Source organism: Diprion similis, chromosome 2, assembly GCF_021155765.1.
Source record: "Diprion similis isolate iyDipSimi1 chromosome 2, iyDipSimi1.1, whole genome shotgun sequence".
Lineage (NCBI taxonomy): Eukaryota > Metazoa > Arthropoda > Insecta > Hymenoptera > Diprionidae > Diprion > Diprion similis.
The window spans coordinates 13,996,061-14,018,202 of record NC_060106.1 but is presented as its reverse complement, the minus strand read 5'-3'; the positions used below and the strand labels follow the sequence as shown (position 1 = coordinate 14,018,202).

Genomic DNA, 22,142 nt, shown 5'->3' with positions numbered 1-22,142 from the left:
GTAATTAATCTATTGTACTACAGACCTGAAACTACATTTTGCATCTCAACATCAACAAGAATTACCATTCTATTCATTGGAGTGTGCAGTTATCACACTGAACATAACTTTGCTCGCTATCATTTTTATATAATAAATCAGTACTTTTTCAAATATTTGACTCGAACAGTTGTACATCTTGAGCACCCACCTATGCGTTATACTGTTGTGAACTACACCCAACCCAAGGCGTAGTTAGAAGTGGTTGATTGCGTTTGTTTTAATGAAGCGTTGTTAGATGACTAGAGGTGTTAAGACTACTTACTTTATGCCCACCTTAAAACCTGCATGAAATAAAAATTGAATGCCAAACATTAACAATTTTCTTGCAAATACTTATAGTATAAGTACAAAGTTACAGGGCTGAAATGGCTAGATTCGTTGTGTTCATAGATATAATTCCAGGTTTCAGGTACCTGTGTGGAACAGTAAGAGAATCGAGTCATTTGATAGAGGAATACATATTCAAAAGGGAAACGCAGCGGATTATAATATGTGTTATGAATATTGGGAAAATTTCACATATTTCACTTGAAGAACATCAATATACTGTAGTTTTACATTTAATCTGATCACATCGTTTAATGAAAAGCGAAATATTCTGAATATGCATCTACCGTCACAGTATAAAGAGTAAGTCAGTATAAATTGTCCGGTCATGCAACATGCTGTAGCGTTATTGATTTGTTACCCAATTCAAACTTAATATAAGGGATCAACTGAAGCATATAGGATTTTCAAACTAATACTGGACGATACTTACCTAGATCGATGAATCCTAACTTTAGTTGGCGTTTGCCGTGAATGTGGCCTGGTATTTGGCTGAGATAACTCGCTATCGCTGCTTGCCAGCGACGATCTTGCTGCTACGGCACCGTGTGCAAAATCTTTCCTATACACAGTTACAAGCAAAAGAAATTATGAAGTTGAAAAGTAGATATATTAATCAAATCAATGATAGCTGAAACTCACCTATAGTTGTCTGACCTAGGAGTAGAACTGAGATTTAATGGTTTGTTTGGATGAATTTTTGCGTCAACGAAGACAGGAGCGCTCTTGGGAATATCGTACACGACTTTTGGATGAATTGTAGTTTGCTTGAATTCAATGTGTGGTGCGCTTTCAGGACCACAGTCGTAATACCTTGACCTGTAGTCTTTATACTCTCTTTGTTGTTGATGTTGCCGATGTTCAGAATGCATATGGTGTAAACTAAGATTAGCTTTTCGATTGTATTCGTCACTACTAGCACTGTTTTTTCTAGCCGCTGATAGTTTACTAGGCGGCGCCGAGGTAGGGGATGAAGCTGATGATGAAGGTGCACCGTCAGGGTCCGCACGAGATAACTGCGTATTGTCCCAGACAACTGGTAGGCTTCTGTATACAAAATGTATTTGTTAAAAACTATAAATCACTGAAACTGCATTTTATCGAGTCAGATGCATTCGAAAAAATCTTGATGTTTGTTCTAGTAACAACAGCTCTGAATACGTATTTAATGGAAAGAAAATCATGAATATTTGAAATATGAGTACCCGGTATTTTCATCCATGTTGAACAGTCGAAGCTGTTGCCTAATATTGGCCTTTTCTCTTGCACGTTTTTTCTGAAACTCTTCTTCGACTTTTCTCATTGCTTCTAACTCTCCTTTTCTTTGCTGTTCCTTAGCTTCCGCTTCTCGAGACAACTTTTCTGCTAGTCTGCGTCTCTCAATTTGTCGTACTGTTGACTGGAATGTAAACCGTTTACTTTTAGAATTACGTTTTGCAGACGACTTTAGATCAGATAAACTATCCTTGACATCTTGTAAATTTTCCGGTCCAGGTGACGGTGAACGTTCTCTTTGTTTCATTTCCGAAATGTTCTCGCATGATTTTGAAAAGTTTGAATACTTTCTTGACGTTAACCCACCATCAGTAAATCGTCTTTCCCTGAAAAGCCCAAACTCCTTGGATTCTTTGGAATATTTCTGAGTGTCTGCACTGGGATATCTGAATACTTTTTTCGATTCGTTTGTACTCTTTTTATACTTTGTATTAGAGTTATTTGAATTTTTTTCCTCAGCACTACTGTTACGATAATTGAGACTCTGCGTTTGATATTCGGTAGCATTGGATTCAGGTAGATACATGACGTGTCCACCAGCGGCTAAATAAGAAAACGATGGTGGTTTCATGATGATCGGAAATTCAGGCTTTTCGTCATCTTCATTTTCCGCAAAATTGGTCTCCCATCCTGGAGAGGGTGTATTAGTTCCTTCAACGTTTGGTGGAGTGTGTTGCAAAGAATTTGGAGCACTCGTAGATAAAAGCCAATTCCCATCTAAAACATCGTTATCTTGTTTCCGGTCAACATCTATGGCTCCTAATCCGAGAGCTCCAGAGACAGACCTTTTCAATTTCTGCAAGGAATTAAAAGATGACGACTCTTTGTTCTTGAATTCAGGATTGTACAACGACATTCTGTTGTCATCTCTGGGCAAGGATAGAGAAAAAACATGAGGTCTTGGAGGAAACTTGACTGGTGTAGCCATAGGCGGTGGAGAATCAACACCTGCATCGCTACTAGATTCCTCGCCCAGATCTTGTTGAGGTGTCCATGCTGGTCTAATCGAAGCCTTTGCTCGGTTTGGAATTATATCCAACGGGTCGTCATTGAGAGCTCCAGCATCACCGGAAATACCGGAGTCTCCAGATTTGTCGTGCGAACTTCGTGGACCAAGAGCTACCAGAGGTGGCGGTGGTCTCGATAAACGTTCTATGCGTTCTTCGAATAACACCTAAAATGCAAACAAAAGCATTGAAAAAATTTTTTGCAACAAAGGAGTATATCACAGTAAAGATTATTTGTTTAGGCAATATTTTTTATAAGATATAAATTCGAATTATTTTCAGAGTAAGGGACATACCGGTCCTTCTTCACTTGCTGTACTCATAGTGGGATATGGGGCATCTAATGCAGATAGCAATCTCCAAGCAGCGGACGGTGAAAACCTAGGAATTTCCAATTGCTTCTTCGGCAGTGTAGGCCGTAACTTCAAAGCAATGTCCTCGCCGGTATGTAGTATCTTATCCTGAAAATTCTACGTTTAATCCTCATGAAATTGCTGAGTTTTTCCATTTATACGAAATCAATAAGTACAATAGGTACTCAGATATACTGGAGTTATCAAAACTTTGTTCAAATTTTGCGTTCATAAACATGTAATATACTTACATCATCCATCTCACCAGGTGAGGTTTCAGGTGAGCTACTAAGTTCTCTGTTGTGATTAAGCCTTGCTTGAATCTGTTCCATCTGACGTTCCATTAGATCTCGTGATTCCTTTGAAGTCGCAGTGATATCCATGCCAAAGTAGAATGTCTTTGGAGGCGATTTCCCAGCTGGTGGTAATCTGATAATTGAAAATAAGAATCACTATTTGTTAAAAACAAAGCGGATTAATTCCATTCAGGATTGAAATGAATTTGCAAAATCTTACATCTCCCAATTTTTCACTGGTGTACTCCTGACACCCGATTTCCTCGACAGCTTTTCTTTCGAATTTAATTCCTGATTGTCTGTTTTCGGAATAGGCTCTGAACGTCTATTCTCCCCGTTTTTATAACCACTGCTTCGGAAATCCGTTTTAATGTTGTTACGCAGATCAAAATTTGCGAGATCCTTACTTTTTGATGGCTCTGGGGTACTTTCCCTGCCTGAACCCTGACTTCTATGATCGTTACTTTTGTCCCTATACTGTCTCATAGGACTCTCAGCTCTCGTCTGTGATTCGCCTCGTTTTTCCATCTCTACGAAATCGTCGAATACTTGGTGCCGATGCTGATCAACTCTCCTTTCTTCAAAATTCTCGATTTTCTGTTTATCAGAGAGTCGGTCATCCAAAGATTGTCCACGCTTCTCAATTCTGTCAATGAACAACTTCTTCTCGGCAATTATACGTTGTGACGCAGCAATCTCATCGTCGTAAGTCGCAGATTTTTTCAACATTTTATTTCGCCATGAATTTCGTTCGTTTTGATGATCATTCAAAGGCCCCCTCTGAAACCCTCTATCGTGCTGTTCAGTTCTTCTATGATCGTAGGAAACTTCCTGGTTTCTCGAATTCTTTTTCTCGGCTCTCCGTTCGTCGACGAACCGTTCTTCCTGTTGTCTTGCGCTCTTCCCTTCGATGCGTCTCTCATCAATGAATTCTTTTTGATTTATCGATAAATATTCTCTGTGACTCGTAGGCCTGGCTTCACCCACCGGACCTTCCCTCTGATAATTCATTTTACTCCTAACTTTTCTCGCGGCTAACATGAGCTCGGCCTGAAACTCTGGGCTGCTCAAACTCCGCTGGAGTGTATTTTTTCCATCGAAAACTTTGGGTCTTCTTTCTTCTTTGTCCCAGCGTTCTTGCTGTTGCTTCCAAACAAGATTCTCCTTGCCGGATTGCTCGTCGTTCCACTTCTTGCTCTCAACTTCCCGTTCTTGAAGCGAATTCCAATTCGCCTGAGCCCTCTTCGTCTCGGCGCGAGTCTTAAAGAGTCTCGATTTCCTAGGCGGTGGTCGGATTTCCTCTCCAGGCCTCATCAATTCTCTGTCATTACCAGGTGACCAGTTGTAGGAGTCCGGCGATGAGCCGTCTCCATTCGGCGGAGGCGGTGCTTTGTACTTCTTCTTACCCTTGTTGTATCTGCTGTCTCGTTCTTTAGAATCTCTTTCCGGATACCCATGATGGCGCTCGTATCTCCCCTGTTCAGTGGGCGAGTATCTGAGGTCGGGTTCACTTCCAAACCTTTTGAATTCCTGGAATTCCCTGTCTCTCGGATCCCCGTGCTGGTATTGAAGATCACCATTTTGAGCTCTCGGTTGCCCAAAATTTGATGCTGACGCACTTCTGGTACGATAGGCAGCTTGCTGAAACAACAATGAGGGTGTTGGCAGAGGTTTGTAGTTTTGCGTCGAGATTATAGAAAGAGGACTTATTATGTTGGTATAAATTGAACGAGTAATCGTATGCAAGATGATCTAGATTGCGTGTGAGAGAAGAAAATGAAACTGCATGCATTCATGTGTTGCAGTTAAAAGAGCGTTGAAAAGTGCCTCAGACCGACAGTGAGTATGAAAGTATTCTAAAAATGGCACAAAGCTGAGAGAAACGCGCTTAAAGGCACGAGACCTGGTTACATAGGAAGTACTTGACATTTGGCACATTTTCGAATCCATGAATAAAGTCACGGTCGCGCAATCGGATGCGATGTGAGTGCATTTTTCCACCCAACCATGACCATGAAGTATAAAAACTGACGACTTTAAGGGTCCGAGTATTAAAAATTCCGAAAGCAAAATAATAAATGCGAGAATCGACCAGAACGATCTCTGGGAAAGTTGATCACACGCGATAACAGTAGAGATTTTCATACGTGAGGTGATGCAAGAAAATCAACTCAGTGAATCGGATAACCCGAATAGATCTCCAGAATGTGATAATCTGCTTCTCTAAAACTGCTTACTACGAGGCAAATTATGCATCAGTCTTAAATTAAGACAACTGCGAATAAATTTTGTTACCTACCTTGTTAAGATCGTGTGGCAACGTCAGCGCGGCTGGCCTCCGTCCGCTGATGGTCCCACCGTTGTGGATGATGTTTCCATTGTTCGTTGCTCGTAGCCTTTGATTCGGGGGTTCAGGGAGAACCTTGTGACCCGAGGATTGCAGATGTTGTCGCTGCATTTCCCGTGGGAAGGAGTGGGTCCATCCCGGTCCCATTTCAGGAGCCACTCCATTTTGTGCATGGTGGTGATGGGAGCTGCTGTTATTCCCCATCTTCGATCGGGTGCGCTTCTAGGGGTCAAGGAACATGGCGACCCTGCAATGACCAGAAGAGAAAAGAACGGTTAGTGTAATTTCTGGTTGAATACATTCGGCAAATAATTACCTCGTTATACAATTCAGTGTGTGATGAGGGGAACGATATGCATGGTTACGTGTAATGCATTTGTATACTCTAACGAATGATGGATAACGGAAACGTCGTATAGGTAATTGCTCGAGGATGAACTCTAGAGTTTATGTAAATGGAAGAGCTACGCTTTAATTGGAAGTAACACACCGCATGTAACCTGGGCGCATATAGGAGATAAATATTTTCTCAAGGCACGATATCTCGAAAAGTGGTTCAATTAGGAGCGGTGGGACACGCAATGCGTGCTCAACTCTAGGCGGTTGAGTATGCAGCGGACAGATGGGACGGTCGAACTAGCTTTCCATTTTTTTTACCGACATACCCATGAATCACCTTCACGTAGTCATTGCTTCACAGCGGGGATCATAAATTTCATAATTAAATGATTTATCGCACACTTATTTCGCGGACGAATTATCGTATAGCCGGAGAAAATGTGTCACGAAATAGGAGTTAAAATACCGACATGAAAGTCCACGTCCAGTACAACGATCAACGTCTCGCTTCTTGTACCAGACTTCGTATCAAATGTTGTCAATCGTTAAAGAATCTCTCGAATGCATCAAATAGAACTTTGAATCGATACAGAGACTAGCGTAATGCTACGACGTAATAGTCTAGAAGCACAACTCTCTACTCCGCCATTACGAATAGCTTGGATATATCTCCGTTACGTGAATGTTTGGCCCGATACTTACAATACATATATGCTGGTGCGGCACAAATTGTTAAAGGTTATCGATTATTAATGCAAATTAATGCTATCCGCGTATCTCGATCTTTATACCTCCTGGTTATTTCACTAATTTTTTTTTATCTTCATCTTTTTTCTCCTACTCTTCGTTTATTATTCTATTAATTTTTCTCATACCTAACGGATGTTGCTTGCCTAAAAAATACAATTATTTGCATAAATTGCTCGAGACCGTGACCCGACACCGCACCACCAGGCGCACTGCGGGTGTACGTTGGCAGAAGCTCGTCTCACGATATCTCCGATCGGTTTCGCGATTCGCAGACAATAAGGTAACATTCTTCAGGTATTTCCGAACCATGCAACGGTCCGCATCCTAGTTAGGGTCACCGTAATTTTGTACGTAACAGGTATACCGTATACATGAGAAGGAGCAGGAGTAGTAGCCTACCTAGCATCCAACCAACTATGAATGTTGCAGATGCTTCGACGTGGCGTTATACGAGCAAACGCCGATACCTCAAGAAACGACAAGCCATGGTCGGCGATGCTCGGACAAGCTAGACCAGTTCGCTTACAGTTAGACACCGTTTAACCTCACGCTGTCCTCGCATCCAGACTGTCATCGAGATGTGTGTCTTTTCTCAAGTCGCAATCCATTCACCTGTGCTGGCCTGAAGAGCAGGTGCTCTACCTTTAGACTTGCCGCAGTTTGGATTGCAATAGACTTCGAGTACCGCTAACGTAAGCATAAGTGACATAACAGCCAACGACCACCGACTGCGATCATGGAGTATTCTTTGGGTCCAACGAAATCGGCAGATGTATCTATACAATTGCATCGCGATCAAAATTGATCCAACCTTTTTACCGACTATTTGAGGATTATGTGCAGAAGAGTTTTTTGTCCTGGGTATTGATGACTGGTTGTTTTTATTTTTCGTTTTCTTTCTTTTCACCTTCTCCTCTTTCCCACTAAACCGCCGAAATTCGGTTCCGAGACAGAATGCCGCGGTCATCCCGTTAGTAAAATGTCTCAATATTTGGTAGCGTCGAAGTTACTGTAGCAGTGACCGAAGAACACAAAGAAATAAATGCTAAATCGAATAACGAGCACCTGTTTTGCGCGCATTTTTTATCACCCAAGCGTAAAATACAGTTAACACAGTTACCTACGGTTACCGTGCGATCATCGAGGAAAAGGCTTGATAGCCAGGGGCGTTTCTCGACGCCGTGGTGTATGTATATATATATATTTGAACGCGAGCTACGATAGATCCTAGCGATGTCGCAATTGATCTCGTCATGTGCCAAAGGATCCAAGAATCCTCCGGCCGATCACCGATTTACAGAGATGTTATCACGGAGCGTGCAGCATATATATAGCCACGCCTGCCGAAACGATGATTTGTGATCGGACAGTTGAATTGCCAGAGACCGCACGATTCTCTATGTTAGATTCAAGAATAAGATATAGAAATTAATGATGCAGGAACTCGGACCTCCGGAATTCTCGGCTTCCCCGGTTTTTTACCAATCCTAAGATACCCAGAGTGACCGGTACCACTACGTTACAAAGCGGCAACTCATGCGTGACGCGGGTGGTTATGATATCCCAGCCTGTGACGATCTTGAGTCATCGAACCTGGACGATCGGAGTGCCAGCGAGTTCAACAAAACCAGAAGAAAATAAAGATCTCATGGCGCCACAACCGTCGAGTTTTCCAATGAATATTTGCGCTGGATATACAACGGACGTAATAGACCATAAACAAGTCTACGCGCTCCGAGGTATTAAATTTACAATCGTCCTTGTTTTAGAGAGTTTATTTCACATTATAACGCCGAAGCACAACACTAATTTCAAAATTGTTACCACCTTGATGGTCTACGTTTATAACATGGCAATGCGTAAAAGAAGGCAATTTACCATAAGTCTGCCGAAGTACAGTCACGTAAAACTCAGTGTCACTTAGACGCCACCACTCACAATTAGACACACTTGAGTTAAAGGCTGTTGTCAAATATAAGAGAATTACATCAACCGTGGCGTAGGTTTTAGATCGACCCGTTCGTTTCTAATTGTTCCTAAAAAAAAACCCATGCTATGTCAAATGAACATGGGAAGTTCCGATTCGTCGACTTCCCCGTACAGGTATGAAAGAAATTCGAGGAAAAAAGTCATTGAAATTTCGGATTTCCCCGTCAGCCAAACAATGCATTCCATAGTCCATTGCCAGCAAAATATTAACCGCAAATGGAAGTGTAAGGATAAAGCTGTTTTCCTTCTAAGCATAACGCGTAGCTGAAGATCTATTGAATTATTATACCTCCTTGGACTCGCGTATAAGTTCTCCTTTGGCGAGGCTCAGCACTTATAAGAACGAAGTATCCGCCAGGCGCCAGTTCATGCGTTTATACAACCCATGCGTATAACAATTTTGCCTGAAACGTTGTTCTAGAGCCTCGTAAGTTGGCAGCAACGAAGAAAGACGTACTTACTACTACCGTTTCATATGAGTTAATCCGACAATGGTGTATGTGCATATAATAGAACGTGGGTCAATACTCGGAGCAGCTGAGCGAGCTGTTGAAATAAATACCGTTTAGCAAAAATTACTACGTTTAAATCCCTCTCTGGGATCACTGTACAATGAAGATGGTCCAGCGGTGAAATCTCGTCCGTGGGCGTCGATTCGATGTATAATTGGAGGCTGTGCCGAGGCATGAGTGCATCTGTTGAAGCATCTATACATGCAATGGACAAGGTCCTTTCCTTCTCTCAGCATTGTTGCACCGCCTCGTACAACCACACAAATGTACAAATACAATGGTTTATGTGTACCAGAAGACGCGGTATAAGCTAGGCAAGGCTATCTTATCTACATCATCGGATTCGCCCACCTCGTCAACCGCGTCTGCAGGTCAGAGCCTCTCGCGAGGACAAGTCTACGTCTCACGGAGTAGAGAGTAGAGTTTCCGCATGCGAGATAACTGCAGAGTGGGTAAACGTGGCAGTGAAAAATTTACGTACCTGCAAAAGCAGAACCGTTTTACCTGGCTTTACGGTAGAAACGTTAAGTTAAAGTTTTGAGCCGTGCAAAGTACGAGGTGCGCGATCGTTTCCGCATCGGACCAGGTAAAGACCATAGATTCTCTGTTCGGTAATGGATTTAGGCGAAGCACCGTTCGCCAGGTCACATCTCTTCAGACGCGTCTTGACCCGAGTTGACGCCAGACGATGAGGAACGAGGAGTGAGGTGACTAAGAGAGCGGAGTGAATGAAACCAGGAAGGTAACTTGACCCGGCCTAAGGAAGGACGCACTCGGCTGTGATGTCGTGAGGACAAGAGGCAAGAGAGCGGGGACTCGGTGTTTTCCTTGCCTTCATCGTCAGACTTATACCGAGTGCAACGATAAAATTATTATCAGCGAAAAATTGATCCGCGGCGAAAGTTTAGTTATACCGTGAGGTCGCCTCGGTTGCTAGCGCCGTAATCGTCTTAATCCTTTCTTTCGGAAGGTCGTAACACCGTGGCGGATGGCTCTGGAGTCTTGTTTAAATTTGCCGAAGCGTAAAACATTCGGATCCTCACGAACTTTCGTTATACTCGAGGCTACATAAATACAGAATAAATCATACGCAAAGCGGGTATCCGTGGATTCAATGACGAACTTTCAATGCTCAAAGCAGCGTTAAATCTTGAGGTAAAAATATTCCGTCGGTAATAATACACGCGTAAAATTAAGCACTCCCGGTGAAATTGAATCCCTGAAGTCCGATCAGCGGATCGTTATTGTAAAGCTTTGAAGACCGGAAGTAGCAGTAAAAGTTTCCTCGTATTTTATATCGACGATCACGACTTGGACACGGATAAGTGAATCGGTATAGGTAAAATAAAAATTGCAAGAATCCAACATCATGCTCACGTATATTCTGATCCGGAATAACGAGCTATAATACAGCCTTAACTTTATCACCCTCAGGGTGGTACAAGCAGCTGCAGGCAGGTAAAAGGTGAAAGATGGAAGCCGGAAGCTGATCGTTCAGGCAGGGAGACGAGATGAGCTTAGAGAGGTAAAGATTTTTACCGGTCTCATGCCGCAGCTGAATAGAAACTCGGCGCTGCAGGAACAGCAGCAACAGCATCAGCAAGGAATCCAACGAATGCAGATTGCTCGCTCATAGATCTGCGGCCAGGTAGCAACTCTCGTTTAATTGACGCCATGAGAATGGAGGACTACCACCGAACGTTGTTCAGGCTCTGTCTTATAAATCGGCAGAGCTGGGCATCGAGCCGATACGTGTGGACGTTACATGAGGAGCTGCCGGTGTCGATATCCTGGAAGTTGAGGCTGCTTTATGCCGAAGCATAAAGAAGACACGCAGAATGAGGATGGACATCCGCAACTTTTGCCCGCTTGCATGCATATTTTCATTATACCTTCACACATCCTTCAAAAGCAGCCTCTCCTCCTCCTCCTCCTCCTCCTTCTCCTCTTCCGCAACGGATCGTTGGTTATACCTGCACCGCTGATTACTACTCTTGTTCATCCCGAGGTAAGTTATAACAGTCGACGCGGAAGATGCAGAAGAAGAAGAAGAAGCAGCGAGAGCAGAGCCCGTTGGCTTTTTCAAGGTTGGATGCCATTCGGTCAGGTTCACCTGGCCCGGAGCAAACTGATGTCTTTCTGAGAAATTCATACTTTACGACGGAGCGAATAATGCTTGCCGCTGCTCTGATCTGTATCGTTTCACCATATACATACATACTTATAACTTATACCTACCAACCTGTGCATTACTCTGGAATTCAGAGAGCGAATTAAATTCCCGTTAAGGGGAAGCTGCGAATGAGTTTTCACTCGGAATTAATTGCAATCGGTTTGGATCTTCAGATAAATTATTTCGTTAAACTGTATGCCATATAAATTCATCCGCGCAATGATGATTTGGAACAAGTTCACCGTAGACTTTTGGGAACATACTCTATCAGGTATGGCGCAAAATGTCAGTGATATTGTGATTGTTGTTGTTGTTATTATCATCCGGTTTTCCCAGCTTGTACGGTAAAGCTTGCAAAGACTCTATTCTAAATAATTGTCAGAAAAAACAATATGTCCGAACAGCCGGAAGGTTGAAAATGTAAATCTTTTGGGCGATTCAAAGCCGGCGTGTAAATTATACATACGGAACCATTCGCATTATACCGAATGGAACTTCTGGTATACTTATATACGTATGCCTACGCCAAATAAATATAAACCCCTGAGAATATCTGGACAGCTTTTGGGTTCCTCTGAATTACTTAAGAATCTTGAAGCGTGCCAAATCGCCTGAGAAAATCTGCGTCTCGTTGTAGATATACTGCAGCTTATTTATACCTAGATATGTATAATACCGTTGTGGTGGCACAAGAAATCTTCACCTAAGATCTGTCACGCGGAGAAGCTAGGTGAAGAAAAGGAGATAAATTATTAAGAGAGAAAGAGAAAATTAAGAAAATTAACAATGATGTAAATAAAAATCATCGCAGCCTGATTCACGTTTACATGCTGCGTTTATCCATAATGCATATTATACCGCGGTATGGCATTCGGTTCAGAAGTTCGTCTAATTGGCATGCGCGAGACCTTGCGAGTGATTCCTGTAAGCCGTATGAATATAATACCTGTAATAAACGCGTCATACATACATAGAATACCTGCGGAGTTTTGATGAAAAGAAGAAGAATTTAAAGAGAAAGGAGGAGGAGGAGGAGGAGGAGGAGGAGGAGGAGAAAAAGAAGAAGAAGAAGAATAATAATTGCGAAGGAATTTAAGGCGTGGCCGTAAGGAGGCGGGTAAGAGAAGTACCTGCCGAGTGGTCAAGTGGTTCCGATCCTCGTAAGTTCCGGATTTGAGAATGAGGTCGTGGCGTTACTCTCGGAAGAAAGTCATCCACCAGATCCCTAAGATCGGAGAGAGTGGAACGAAGTGGCCCGAGGGATAACCGAAATTGATCTTGCGGCTCATGCTCGATCAGTATTTAAGCATGACCCTCGGGCAGCCTAGAATCGGTTTCTTCCCATCGTATCGACGAGATACTTCGCCAGTGTAGGAGTGCAGTTCATACCGACTCGAAGGTCTTTCAGGGGCTGGTTTGGCAACTTTTTGACGAAATAGAAAGCCGCGAAGGTACACATGTACACCCGTCAATCGCGTATAATCAATACGGCCACGATTCTCACGTCGCCTCGTGAGTTATGAGGCATTTCAATTTTTCAGGTCAATTACCTTATACCGCAGTACATATCTCGGCACGAAACCCTGGGAAGAAGGGGGGGAGAGGGGCAAAAGAAAGTCCATCAAAGAGATGACCGAGCTACCATAAATCGATTCAGGCAAAACGCGTTGATACGAATTGACCGTATAATCTATCCGTTACATATACATATATAATATATATACATTCAAATAGGTGAATATAATTAACCAAGTCCCAGTCCCTCGGTTTAAATCAGAAGAGCACTAAAATGATACTGTAATTTGCACACAGTATAAATTCCTCGGATCCGAGAGACACGTCGCGAAATCGGCACATATGTAGGTATATCAGAAGCGCAAGGTTACACCACACAGATGCGTCGCGTATACTTGAGTGATGCCTGTATTTTATATACCTGCGTCAAAGTCATCCGAGTGACACATCTACTTTCTTCAATGCGAATGACTAAGTATCTTTTTTGCACATCGGAGCACAGCGCAGTCTCTGTACTGCGACGCATTGGCACCGACAGACAAGTGGAGAGAAGAGAAGAGAAGACGCGCTCCACATTCAAGGCACTCTCGTGTCTCGTCTTCTTGGAATTTTCGTATACCATCGCATCATTACAAGTGTATATACATACAGGCATATATATATATATATATATATATTACACACAGGTACACACGTTTCGATAAACGTAAAGGCGCCGCGGCCCCGTCCCTGTTTCCGATATGGGTCAATGCCTCTCTCTCCGCATCTCGCCTCTCTTTTCGACCTTCTCAAATATTTGGATACATACCTATTAGTCGGTGATGTCGATGGCACTGACCTCGCGATTCCCACCGTAGCTGTAACCGCGAAGACTCCGATACCAGAATCAAATTGCCCATCTATTTATTGCGACAAGGCGATTTCGTGCAATCGGGGTTAAAGTCGTATTTTAACTGCATCGTTAGAGGCGACGACGAGGAACCCCGATACACCTATTTCACAATCGCGGAATAAATTCTAGCGCATTCGTGACACAGTGATGGATTCCGAGGAATAAAAAAATATTTAAGGTTGAAAGGATCGCTCCACGACCACATTCCTTCCACGATTGAATATGTGAAAAGTGTTACGTCGATTGACCCGGTAGTTTGAGTAAATTTTAAAAGTAGCGGGAACGATCAAGTTATTCTGAGCAATCCTACCCACAGCGTATTATAATGATAATTCTGTGAGAACCTGCAGAGGCTAATAAACCGTTGCGTAATTAACTGCCGTATATTATTTCACCTATAATACAGATATACTGAAGAATGTATGTTTATACCTACCGCGTGTGTGGCCATGTAAAATTATGCATTTTTGAATCATTGGCGAGGAACAGAATGGGTGTAACTCTCTGTAGGAGGTGCATAATGACATTAATGACTGAGAAAAGTCTATAGATATAACCATACGTACGAACGTACGATACTTATACACACGTACATATATACATCCTGCAGATCGAGAGATTAGAAATCGTCGCGTATTCCTTTCTACACCTTATCGTTACGCACTCGCGACACGAAGCAGCGTTTTCTAATAGCCGACTGTAACCGATACATATATGCATGAGTCTCCGAAGACACATTTTGAAAAAGTGTCGACAAAGCTTCCCCCCCTCCCAGAGATTTGCATTCGTACAATGCACGGCGAGGCTGTTATTTCGCACCTGCAAAGTCTGCCAGACACAATAACAGATGAAACCGTATAAGGAAATAGGTATGAAAAACGAAGAAGAAAAACAACAAAAATTAATCCATTTGTTCGGAGATTGCTTATATGTTTCTTATTAATTCCTGCATCGCGTTGGGTCTCGGTCTTCGCAATCTCTCTCTCTCTCTCTCTCCCCCAAATCACCTTCTTCGTCGCTATAATAGTTATCCGTAAGTATGTGTAAGCCGGGCGATCGACGATCGTAATCCCCTCACCCCCTGCACCGAAAGCTGCACGTGTCAGCCCCGAGGATAGAACCGTAATAGCAAAGCTCAATTACCATCGGTATAGGTAATTTATATTCATTCCTGTATCCATCTTTACATACGATATACTGGTTTTTCTTCCTAGCACTCGACTAATTATGTTCCTATTACATAATTTCAATCAGGAATCTTGCTGCAGTGGCGGAGAACTCGAGGATTTAACTCTGGTTGTATATATTTATGTAGTATATAGGTACCTGCCTATCTTCGATGCGACGACCGGGTCTATTACGTAGGCATATCGACATCCCCGGTCCATGCCAAGCCTCGCTTAACTATCTTCTATCGTCTATCCGTACGTAGGTAGGTACGATACATAAGCCGTATCGTATTAGGTTTTAGGTTCTGGGTTGTAGGTCAGAGGCTTGTCGTCGTATTGGTTAACGAACATCCGTATGTTTGCCCGAGGGATGAGAAAGTCGTCGGTGGTACAAAGTTAAACCACTTTTTCGTGTTTCCTACGTAAATACGTACATACACGTGATGTATATTATACAGGCGTAATATGCGTAAGTAAACGAACCTTGTTTTAATTCCAATTACAGTATAAACGCGTTGGAATTTCATAAAATGAAATTATTATACAGGATGTTATTACCATCTTTCTTAACCTGCAACCGGTTATCCAAACATTCGTGTCGTCATAACATATCGAATGATAAAACATGACAAGTTATTACAAAAAAATAAACCAAGGATAGTTATATATCCACCAAGTGACCTCATCGTTGCAGCTTGTTTAGCAACGTCGTATGCACATGAGATAAACACATAAAACTGCTGTAGCGACTATAAGTAAATCGATAATTAGGCAAACCGTTTTAATGGCCAATTCCTTTTTACTGGGACGACGATGAAGAAGAAGATAGAAAAAAAAAGAAGAAGAAGAAGAATCTTTTCGACATCGAAGCTCTCAAAGATCAGCAAGAAGTCTAATAGAACTAGACGAAAAAGAAATATCGTGAATTCTCCTCTATCAGAGACAGATTAATCAACATATCTGAATGCAAACGATGTGTTAAAAAATCTCTCAATATATTACAGCTGGTTAATTAAAATTCATAATCAATTTATTATATTTAAAAGTGCAATCGGTTATTTAATCTAAAATCACAAATAAATTATAGTCACGGGGCCGTTTCGTTCTACCAATAATAAAGACCTCGAAGATCGTCGACGTAGGTGATCGTTGCCTATTTCCAGTACGAAGGGTATTCGGGCAGCTTCGTCGAGCTCGACGTTGCTTCATGGCCCCAGGGTGCGACGAGAGAGAGTTGTTCCACATCTTCGGAGACGCGCGTGCGTCTTTTTCTCGACGTTACAACTTCGTCGTCGCACGAATTTAATCCTTCCGATATACCGCACTGCAAGCAATTCTATACGAGTATAAAACGCGTGCCTTTGGCTCGATACAGACTCACGTGGATCCATCTCTTCCCCTTTCTCCCGCTCTATTATACACCTTGAATATGTGCGATATTGCTTTCATATCCTATCCTACAATAATAATGACAACAACAAAAATAATAATAATAGTAAATTAATGAGCAACGACGACGAAAAAGGGCTTCACTTACTGTATTATTCACGTTGATTTTTTGCACGTATAGAATTATTATAACCAACGTATCGCGGGACATGACAAGTTTCGCTGTAGAGACAAAGATTTGCAAATCTCATTGCATACGCGCGATTTCGCAAGGCATTTATTATTATTTATTATCCAAATATACCTTTTGTATCTAGCCGGCCTGCAAATGTTGCACACATTTATGGGACTCGCGCGGGCTCGTCTCGAATATCTTTAGTCAACGATAAAACCTTTCAAAGTCCTTGACGGATCTTTTCACATCATGGCGAATTCAAACCACGTACTCGTCGTCGGCGTGTATCGCAGGGAGGGCGTGGTTGACCGATCGGTGGTATTTTCTACCCCTGCGGTTAATGTTGCGATAGTAGAACGTCTCACGCCTGCCATTCGTATACTGACGGTCAGAACACAAGAAGAAGAAATAATCGACAAAGTTAATTTTAGATTCCCTTAATGCACGTTTATCGCAACGTAGCGAATAATTCGTTTGAATGGGAATTTTTGTCTCATTCTTGAACCATTTGTCACACGATACTTTTTTTTTTTCTAGAGTAATCAGTGTAAAAGTTGACTCGCCTTTCATTGCCGGGGGCGGTAGAAGTAAAAGCGGTTCTTTCAAAGTAGGTATAACGGCAGATTCGAAGCTTGAATCATCTTAGAAACTCACCTGAGCAAAAACACACACACGAAAAAAAAAAAAAAAAAAAAAAAAGAAGAAAAAGAAATGAAAAATGCTCTTTCAAATTTTGCACAAAGTGCAATTGTTCCTTGTACAATTCTGGTGTAAAAGTTGAACGGATGAGAAGAAAAAATGGCCTCTGCAACGTTGGCTTGCAGTGTTCGGGGGAGTCGGCGCAGGAATGTGGGTAAATAACTGATTGCGAACCAACAAGCGTCCTGGTGGAGGGTACCTACGTTATTCGCACCGTCTCCAAGGTCGTGAAAGAGTTTTGCATTAAAGTCGAAGAAACCGCACGGCCGAGTGTGCGATATTGTAATACTTGCACGCATTTACCAGAGCGTAGGTACACAGGTTATACAAATACGCGGGGTAGGTATTGTATACATATTATACGATCGTGCAAAATGACAATGGCGCAAGGAGAGTTGATGCAAATCCGTATATAGCTACCTATACCTATATACATACCAACAACAGCAACAGCACGGTTTTCTCCAGCATTACAGCTATACCTACTATATATAGATATACGTAGCTGCGCGATGCAGGAATTTCGACGGATGAAATGGAATTGAAACTCGACAAAACGCGTTCATTGCAGTATTTACGTAAGTAAGTAGGTTTCTGCCTCGGTGCTGCAGTGAGGCGAGTCGGATTTGGTTTTCTTATTTCACCTATTCTTCTTTAATTCTGATACCGTAAATCTCGCAGTGAAAACCGGTTGAGAATTACGACCGTTAAAGAGAACTGACAGACGTACAGACGTACAGACGTACAGACATACAGACTCCATTACATCACGATCAGCCGCATAGTTATAATCTGCGCATGGCAGACGATTGCAACGATCGAATTCAAGAGATCAAGAATCGGAAGATAAATACCTGCACGCACGTTGAAACGCAGCGTCCGGTAGCTTTCGAGCGATTTTTTTTTTTTTTTGTTTTTTTTTTTTCGACACACCGTAGAGAATAGAATAGAAAAACAGGATAAAAAGATAGAGAATTTCACCGTGTCGTGACGACAGGCGTCGTACGGCTACGTGACATCCAACTTTACCGTTTGCCTTTAAAATTATCACCTTCCTTACAACCATCGGAGAAAAAATGAAGGTCTAATTGACGTTAACAGGATCCACAAACCTAGCGATAGGCGTGAACATGAAGCACCGCGATATAAACGCGTCGCGGGAAAAGATCCAAGAAAAACGATAAGGAATTGAAATGCATGAGTTTTTGTTCAGGTCTTATACCAGTTCGTCCACTTCATACCAAAACTTTTGTGCTGGAGCTCCAGAATTTCGTGAAGGTAATTTTTACAAGGAAGATGATCAGACCCGTTATGATATCGGATGATGAGATCATAGAATAAGCGAAATAAAGCATCGCGACAGAGAAGAACTCGTAGTTGCATAGAAAAAATTTTCTTCAACAATCCGTTACATTGCGTGAATTCGTAAAACAAAATATGACCGTTTCTAACGGCTCGAAGAACGATGAATAAAGATGAAAGATCGGATTAAAGCTGTAAAATATAATATTTCACTCATCCCTCGACAGGCTTAAGCCCGCCAAAGTTAATTACAATATTCGAACATGTATGCATGGAGTCTGAAATACCTAATCGAATCGAGATTAAATAATTAAGTGTATGTAAATACAACGCGGATTGACTTGTACGCGTAATCGTTTACTTGTGTTAGAGTTAATTAACTAGTGCGTGGACAGCGTTAACCGACACCGTTGAACTACGGTATAGATACAGAGGAAGGGTAGGGATGAAGGGAAGTAAAATCAGCTGTAGAAATTACGGTTTTGCTATCATGTCTGAAGCAGGGTAACAGCCGTGTGCGACTCGCCGAGTCTAACGCATGGTAATCATCCTAACGGACTCCTTCCGCGGGTTCGAGTCGCCTGGCATATCATATGGGATACTTTCGCGTGTGCATGAAGCAAGGAACGTCGACGACGACGTACGTCCCTCTTCTTCGGCATTAAGCCACACATGCGTGCGTCGACGTGGATCTGTCCGTAGGTGACGCGTATGGATAGATACGTATAGATAAGACCAATTTGGGTACATACTCAATGAACATCTACATATATATATATATATATATATATATATATATACGCATACCTTCGTCAATACTATATCCCCGATACGTGAATAACCTTATATGTGCAGATTATTTGCGGCTCGGATTTAACCGAGCATAATTACATACCCAACGTAGGTACAGTTGGATGTGCATGCGCTTTATACTACCAAGTGTACCATGTATACTTTGTATTCTTGGGTGTAGTATACATATCCATATAATATACGCGTATGCCGTACGTATAACGCAAGAAATTAGTGTCTATTCTCCGGGGCTGTTTCGCCAACTTCCTTATTTCCTCAGACTGGCGCAGTGGCCACAAGGCTTGTCGGCATGGTTTGCCTTCCTTCCTTTCTTTCTTTCTTTCTTTCTTCTTTCCTTACTTCTTTCCTTACTTCCTTACTTCCTCCTTACTTTCTTCGGGAGAACCGTTCTCCGGTAATAAAATGTCGAATTATTGCGGTATTTCAAGTACCTACCCAGAAGATCTTCAGACATTTCATTCCATTTACAGTATGTGTAACGCATTTCTTACACACAAGTGACGTGCGACTTGAATTGGTTTCGACTAATTGTAAAGGAAAAAGGCAAAGTCTGCAGTCCATAGGTGAAGAAAAGTCAATTGTATCGAGAAAACCGTTCCACCGAATCACCGACACCATAGCTTCGCACCTAATCTTATCTAATCATCGCCCCCCGCAACCTAATTTCAACACCCAGGCAATCTCGATGGTCGCACCACTTCCGATTCACACGTATAATTTCACCACGGAGTACAAGCCATCTCTATATATATGTGGTATTCATCTGCAATGATTCTAGAGTCCCAGATGCCTTTGTCTGCCGCACCGTCCATCACCGGTTCTAGCTATAACACCGTGGTGTGAACGCGGAAGTGAACCAGCTTGTGTCGCGGCTCGATCCTTGGTTCTTCCTTAGTTAACCTTAGCAACTTTCATGGAACGATTTTTAGGGGATATTGTTGTTTGTTGAAGTGTCACGTTTGGCATAACGAAGATTGGTTCAAGTGTCTGCACAGTATAGTATATCTATGTGCTCAGTGTTGAGCGAGGATGACCTCACCAAACGTCAAGACGGACATTTGGACCGGAAATTTGAACAAGTCGATATCCATTTATTAATTCTGGTCTAAGACACGCGCAGCTGCACGATCGCGGGCTCGGAGTTGGTTGTGTAGTGATTAAAATTCACAGGACACAGTTCCTTATCCGTTCTGCAACGATAATCGGCACAAGCAGAAACGACTTCCTTATATAAAAAGTATACCAAATCCCGAAATCATGCTCATTATGCGCCTTGACAGTGAGTAATTATCATTCAAGCACGTCGTATAGCGGGTGATTAATAAACACGTTAATACATATATGTATACGAACGAAATGAGCCGGTGATTTGCAAATGCGGATGAATATAATTTCGGACGCTTCGACGTAAATTGAAATGACTAAACATTATAAACGGGAAAAGTTTATTTTTTACCGCAGGATAACTTTTTTTCAACAGTCATTAGGAACATCCTTTTGTATATTACATGCTTGATGACCCGCGGATCGAAATTATAGTTTTATTTTCCTTAGATCATGAATATTCGAAAATACCGATGCGTCGAGGCGTTTAGCCCAGTTTTAAAATTGCGAACAACAATTGGAGCAGCGGAAATCGGTATATGTACATATCTGTGTATATATAGATATATATGAATGACCGTACATCCACAGAGAGTATAGACGCGATATAATGAAACCAACCAGGTGGGGAACAATAGTAAAGAACGACACACTCGGAGGATCCTCGCGAGATGAGCTCGTAAGATAAGAGCCTAATTACAAGGAAAAAAGTAAGTGCGCGTATAGAGTGCCAACGAAGCCGTCTTGCGGAAAAAGCCGCGCCAGTTTCATCCGCCAGGAGCCTTCTTCATCATGTGCGGTTTCAGCCGAGTCGTTGCCCTCGCCTTAGAAGCGAAAGCCATACATATATACTGCCTAAGCAGATTATAGGTATGCATATCCTAATCCCCTGTGCAAAGTAAATAATAAATGTAAAAAAAAAGAAATCCCCCCTCTCGACCCCTCTCGCTCTATTCCACGGAGAAAACCAACCATCGAAGCTCTTGTATAATTGACTATTTAACACGTTATTCCGCAGAACGTGATCTATATTTTAATAACTTCCTGTTCGCACTATATAACCGGGCGTGGTAAGACATTCACAAGTTGGAGCTCAAGCTGTGGGTGTAGAAAGAACCGGGAGACAAATAATTTTATCCGAGCATGAGCAGAACGAATAGGTGTATCGTAACGGACGAACTTCCGGGATTCCTAATTACGAGTACCGAGGGGTTCGGCCGGGGTTGAAATTGCAAATTTTTGCGTAGCGAAACTTGAAGTGAAGAATTCGTCCGTCCATTCGAAACTTAATTGTTTCGTAAAAGTTTGATGACATCTTTACTTCAAGTTTCGCCGCTAAATAATTCGGAATCATCCATTTTCGGTACATTTAAAATTCCCATCTCCAACCCAGTCCCGAGAGTTTATCACCGATTCGTCTCAAACCGTTCTTCAAACGTCATTCCATACTCCTGCACTCGGCATGGCACAGATTCAGAGCCACTCCTCGGCGCGTTTTGACATTCGAAGTATGCATGTAACCGGCAGTCCGCAAACTCGCCGCATTGCCGCGACGATATAATAAAAACCGTATTAAAGTATGCCATAATTTTTCTACGGACAAAGTATGCGTCCGCGTAACGCATGCACAAACACAAACTCCTGTGTCGTAGGTGCAGCGGACTTTCTACGTGA

At 42.3% G+C, this 22,142-nt stretch overlaps 1 protein-coding gene across 3 annotated transcripts in view; it reads right to left on the bottom strand.

Moving 5' to 3' along the window:
• The window catches only part of LOC124416162, a 51,202-nt gene that overhangs the window by 806 nt on the left and 28,254 nt on the right, over window positions 1-22,142 (bottom strand). Inside the window, exons 2-9 of one of the 3 annotated variants that reach the window (XR_006930758.1) lie at window positions 5,600-5,894; window positions 3,521-4,941; window positions 3,256-3,433; window positions 2,948-3,121; window positions 1,575-2,818; window positions 1,012-1,416; window positions 803-931; window positions 191-323 (exon numbers count right to left, since the gene is read on the bottom strand). Coding sequence is in view for 2 of the 3 variants with exons in the window: in XM_046897087.1 (XP_046753043.1) it covers window positions 803-931; window positions 1,012-1,416; window positions 1,575-2,818; window positions 2,948-3,121; window positions 3,256-3,433; window positions 3,521-4,941; window positions 5,600-5,851 (3,803 nt within the window). In the remaining variant the exon portion in view is untranslated. The remainder of the gene's footprint in view (window positions 1-190; window positions 324-802; window positions 932-1,011; window positions 1,417-1,574; window positions 2,819-2,947; window positions 3,122-3,255; window positions 3,434-3,520; window positions 4,942-5,599; window positions 5,895-22,142) is intronic. The other 2 variants (XM_046897087.1, XM_046897088.1) reach the window with 2 other exon arrangements.